Raw genomic sequence first — 5,444 nt, 5'->3', positions numbered from 1 at the left:
AATATATATATAACAAAAATATAAGATAACTAATGATTACCATAGTGTTTCTCAGGAGGAGGGATTTCTGTATTTTGAAGAGATAGATAGGGTAAGGGTTTTTTTAATTGTTTTTTAGAACTTTTGATGAAGCTCCCAGTGTTCCCAAATCTCTGTATCAAATGTCTAATCTCAGTGGATACGTTCAGGGCGCTGCATGGCATGCCAGGTGGGCAGTAGCACCAGCTGTGGATGGCATGGAACTCCAGTGGTGAGACACTCATCATGGGTCCCACACTAGGGATGACATACATGCCTTGTAGCAAAGGCTCTTGTGAACACTAAAGATCCAGTGTTCTGCTACAGTGGTCACAGTATGAGCCAGACTGCTACGGCAAACACTCTTTTGATTAGCACATGCTGTAGCACATCTATACTATTACTACATCTTATTTCTACCATTGTTTGCCTTTTAGAATGAATCAAAGCCATCTCCCCTTACCATTTTGTTTTGCTCTAGCAGCCCACTCGGAGACTTCATCTTGGGCTCGTCCATCCGTAAACACAATGGAGATTCGAGGGACATGTGCTGAAAATGGTCTTGCTCCTTCTGTTTCTGTGAAGCTTCTCTCAAACATGTGCTTCAGAGCCAGTCCTGTCATGGAACCTCGCCCCATGTACTTCATTTGTGATACAGCTTTCTTCATGTCTTTGGCTGAGCTCAACTGCCTTAATGTAAATTCTGTGCGAACTTCACTGGAATACTGAAGCAAACCAACTCGAGCAGCTTTGGGTGAAATCTCAAGTGTATCTAGGACTCCTGAGACAAACTGTTTTACAATTTCAAAATTATCCTCTCCAAGACTTTTTGATCCATCAATCACAAACACCAGGTCCACTGGGCCTTCAGTGCATCCTGTGAAATAAGCAGCAGAGTGTTCAGATCAGACAAATCTCTACAAAGCTGAAAAAGGGATCTAGATACCCAGGGACTGCATAAACTCAGAGATCATCTAGAGTACCTTGTTCCCGGCTCATCCAACTTTGCCCGTGTGTGTAAAGATGTTGTGTACAGTCTATATTGAAAGCTAAGAGCGCAACTATCACCAAGAGTTTAACAAAAATATCATCACAGTGAACACTTACTGAGACTTTGAGACTTACTGTTTTGCAGAATACTATAACTCTTAAAGATACAGCAACAATCAGCAAATTAAGAATGACTTAGTGGAGAGAACTGTATAACTGAAGTACACAGCTAGGATACAGAGACAGAGTTGTCATCATTTTCTTCAGGGATAGGCCAGTACACTGACTTTAAATTTTTGTAGATGACCAGCACTGAAAGTCACGGAAGAGAATCATTGGAGCTGCATTTGTCTTGCAGAAGTAGCAAAAAGGTAAAGGTGGTACAAGGAAATGAGTCAGTGAAGCCACATAAGGTGAAAATTTAGGAGTCATAATTAGAGTGGCACGCAATAGTGAGGCAAAAGCCAAAGAGCTTGGGGAAGACTGAGCAAAAAGAGAAGGGTTAGGCAGCCTGCCCTAGAGTTTAGGATGAGGTTCAAGACTGGAGGCAAAATGCAGAAAATGCACACACTTTTATAGCACAAACTTAAACCTCTAGTGGCAGAAAACAACTGAAAAACTAGGTGAGAGTAAATTCTAGAAATGTGCCTAGCTGCCAAACATGGATCAGAACTGTTTACATAAGGCTTTTTGCTTATAACTGTCTAACAACCTTGTTACTAGAAGGCTTACGTACTGCTGAAATTAAGCTTTCCTGATTTACCAATTAAAGCTGGGAGTTTGTCAAGAGACAGACCAATCTGAGTTCTTGTACTTTTTGGCAAGTGCACACACTAAAATCAAAGCAGTTTGTAGGCACCGCGCACCTGTGACAAAGTTAGGGAATTTAGGGAATGGAAAATGTCTTCAAAGCGGCAGATGGGTTCTGTCAGGTGTTCTTCATTTTGGAAAGTGAATGCCTCCAGCAGGCATAGACTAGTAGGCTTTGTGCTAGGGGCTGGCTGCAGAGATGCTGAGCTCCTGTTTTGATCAATGTAACTTCCAGGGAGAATTTGCCATACTAAGGAATGTAAGGTTTGCATCTTAGTCTGGACCAAAGAAACTCTGACCTCCACTCATCTCTGATGTTTGTATCGTAAGAATACTGTAAGCACTGTACAAGAGAGTTGTGCAGCAGAAATTTGACTGCAGAAATTACTGAAGATGTCTGTTACCAGTTCAGTGTAGGAATAAGGAATTTTCAGCTTTAAGGCTTGTCCTTTTCTTCTTGGACAATAGCTCTATTTTAAAACTGCTGTCCAAGAATTCCTTTCTGCAGCCATCTAAGGAAAAGATGTGTCACGCTTACTAAGGTGACAGAAATGCAATGAATATGAATATCGGAGCCACCTCAATATTATTGCAGAAGTCAAGATAGGGCACCAGTTCATGGTGAATGATTTTACTCAGGACTGAGATCAGTCATGAACCTGTTACCATTCTTTTGGTAGTAACAGTGTCCCCAAGTAAGGCATCCATTTTTGCAGAATAAATGTTTTTACTTTGTTCCAGTAGAAGAATATCTCCTCTGAGCATTAAGAGGCGATGACATAAATGTATGTCACACTCTAAGCATGTCATGTCGGAAAATAAGTAAATAGAAGTAGTGACACTTTAAAACAGAGTATATAAAGGTAAAAGCAACACAGGATATGAATCTGATTAAAGTGCACATTCCTTGATAACAAGATTTCACTTTGGCTTTTTTTCTTCACGTTTGAAAATTATTATTATCATACTTTGAAGCTATACCAAAATAACTTCCAATTTGATAGTTTTTTGCTTATGAGAGCATCAAGTTAATTATTCAAGACATTTTCCATCACACTCGCATATGCTTTGGGCTTTCAAATATTGTATCATGTTTGAAGTGAGGCATTTTTTGAAGTGAGGTCAAGTAGTTTAGAAATCAAAGAAACAAATGCTTTCTAAGTAAAATGTACTTACTTCTACATGTTTTCTGATCCTCTTTTAGTACATATCCCTCGTGGCATTTGCAGATATATGAATCATCATTATTAACACAAATATGTTCACAACCATGGGCAACCGATTTGCAGACATCTTTATCTGTAAATTGAAATATTTATATGTGTTGTACTTAACATATTTATAAATTCAAAGACTGAAAACATGATACTGGAATAATGTATGACAAAGGAGTATGACATCCTTGTTTGTTTATGTAGTGATGCCAGAGAAGAGTGGCTGACGGACATACTGAGTTACTTACTTCGACATGTTTTGCCATCTTGTCGCAGGACAAAACCCTCATGGCACTGACAGCTGTATGAATTGTTATTATTAACGCACACGTGTTCACAGCCATGGTCAATGGATTTACACAGGTCTTTATCTGAGAATTGTTAAGAGAATTTCCTTATTAGACCATTTTTCAAATGCAAAACTGGCATGAACAAGCTTTGAGTGAAATTAAGTCTGTTATTTCTTTTATAACTGAAAAATTTATTCCCCATAAAGGTTTCAGCTACTCACTCCTGCATGTTTTCCTGTCTTGCCTTAATATGAATCCCTTGTGACACTGACACGTGTATGAATCGCCAGTTGGAACACAGACATGTTCACAACCATGGTTGACTGCTTTGCAGATATTTTTACCTTGGAATAATGAAAATAATATTTAGCACAATTATCTATGTAAATAACTGTCACAAAAGGTAAAAATTATGGCAATAATCTTCTATGAAAGAGCTGCCTTCCAAGAATTTGATTCTATATTAAAGACACAAATTGCACAGTGTTTTTCATTAACAGATTAGTAAGTACAAAACAAAGATTAAACAACTTACTCCTACAAGTTTTCCCATCTTCCCTCAGTATGAAGTCCTCGTGACACTTGCAGATATAGGAATCATTAGTATTAACACAAATATGCTCACAGCCATGGTCAACTGAGTTGCAAACATCTTGATCTGAGGAGAGTGGATGGAGTTTGTGAGATGAGGTTCATTTGGTAGAAGTAGTATCTCTTACTAACCCGCTGAAACAGTTGGAAATCACCAACATACATGTGTGCAAACACTGAGAGCTGCAGTACTTAAAAACCTCAAATAAAAATACACTTTTATAGCTCAGGCTACTCACATCTACATGTCTTTCCATCTTCTCTCAGTATGAATTTTTCATGACACTTGCAGATGTAGGAATCTTCAGTATTCACACAAACTTGTTCACAGCCATGGTTGACTGAATTGCAAACATCCTTGTCTGCAAACAGAAGAGTTGGTAGTCAACATACATCAGCAGAGGCCTCGATTGTATGTGTTCATTAAATTAATCAGATTAATCAAATTAATCAAATTAAGTTCTCATGCTACTTACTTCTGCAGGTTTTCCCATCTTCTCTCAGTAGGAACCCATCATGGCATTTGCAGATATATGACTCATCAGTATTAACACAAACATGTTCACAGCCATGGTTGACTGATCTGCAAAGATCTTTACCTGAAAACAGATGACAGCTCTTGCTGGTTAATGCATTTCTACACAAACATGAGCTGCACATACGAAGTATGCTGATAAATATCAGACTACTTACTTCTGCATGTTTTTCCATCTTCTCTTAGCAGGAATCCCTCCTGACACTTACAAACAAACGATTCACCAGCATTAACACAAGCATGTTCACAGCCATGGTTGACTGATTTGCAAATATCCTTGCCTGGGAATAGTTAGATAATATTTAATGTGGTTTGTTAGTTAAACTTTTTGTATAAATACAAAGACTGTGGGGGTAATCCCATGAGAAAAGAAAGATAGAAGCAGACTGAAAGCAAATCTCTGGCTGGTTAAATGATAGACATCTTAGCTTACATGGAGCATGAGTTCTTTACCATCTGAGGAGACAGAATTGCATGGTTTGGATGGCTTCCCACTGTCAATAAGTCATTTTAGGATTAATCTGACTACATTAAGAGCAGTGCGAGTGAAAGGAAGGAATAATTTAGTACCATCATTTAGCACAAATTCATGCTGGTAAAAACAAAATTAAGCAAAACAGCACAGGACACGAAGCAAAATAATTCTTTAACATCCTTACATCAGTGCCAAGAGCCTGCATAAACAAACCCCAGAAGAATAGGAACTACTCATTTAAGAGGATAAATAGCCCAACTGCTGTTGCTGAAAATTGATGGGGGGATTTGTCTGACTGCAATGCTAAATCCAGTTGGTTAAAACCTCGTCAAGGACAGATAGGGAGAAAGCAGAGAAGGAAGCAGAGCCATCTATCAGCATTCACAGTTTCTTTTTCACTGCAACACTGAAGAAAATACTCTCAATTGCTAATGAAGAACTACCTTTACATAGAAAGTAGAACAGTACTGACAGCCAAGTTCAGACTCAATCTTCTGCAAAATGCTTAGGTTTAATGTGTA

The 5,444-nt window shown here is 38.4% G+C and overlaps 1 protein-coding gene across 1 annotated transcript in view; it reads right to left on the bottom strand.

The window, feature by feature from the left end:
• Window positions 1-481: 481 nt before the first annotated feature.
• Window positions 482-5,444, bottom strand: part of MATN2 (matrilin 2) — a gene marked incomplete at its 3' end in the record, with an annotated part of 49,097 nt that continues 44,134 nt past the window's right edge. The window contains 2 exon segments of the mRNA XM_010014191.1: window positions 482-895; window positions 3,281-3,403. Coding sequence (XP_010012493.1) covers window positions 482-895; window positions 3,281-3,403 — 537 coding nt within the window.

This window comes from Nestor notabilis, unplaced genomic scaffold (assembly GCF_000696875.1).
Source record: "Nestor notabilis isolate BGI_N333 unplaced genomic scaffold, ASM69687v1 scaffold5775, whole genome shotgun sequence".
Taxonomy (NCBI): Eukaryota; Metazoa; Chordata; class Aves; order Psittaciformes; family Psittacidae; genus Nestor; species Nestor notabilis.
This window is presented reverse-complemented; position numbering and strand designations above follow the sequence as displayed.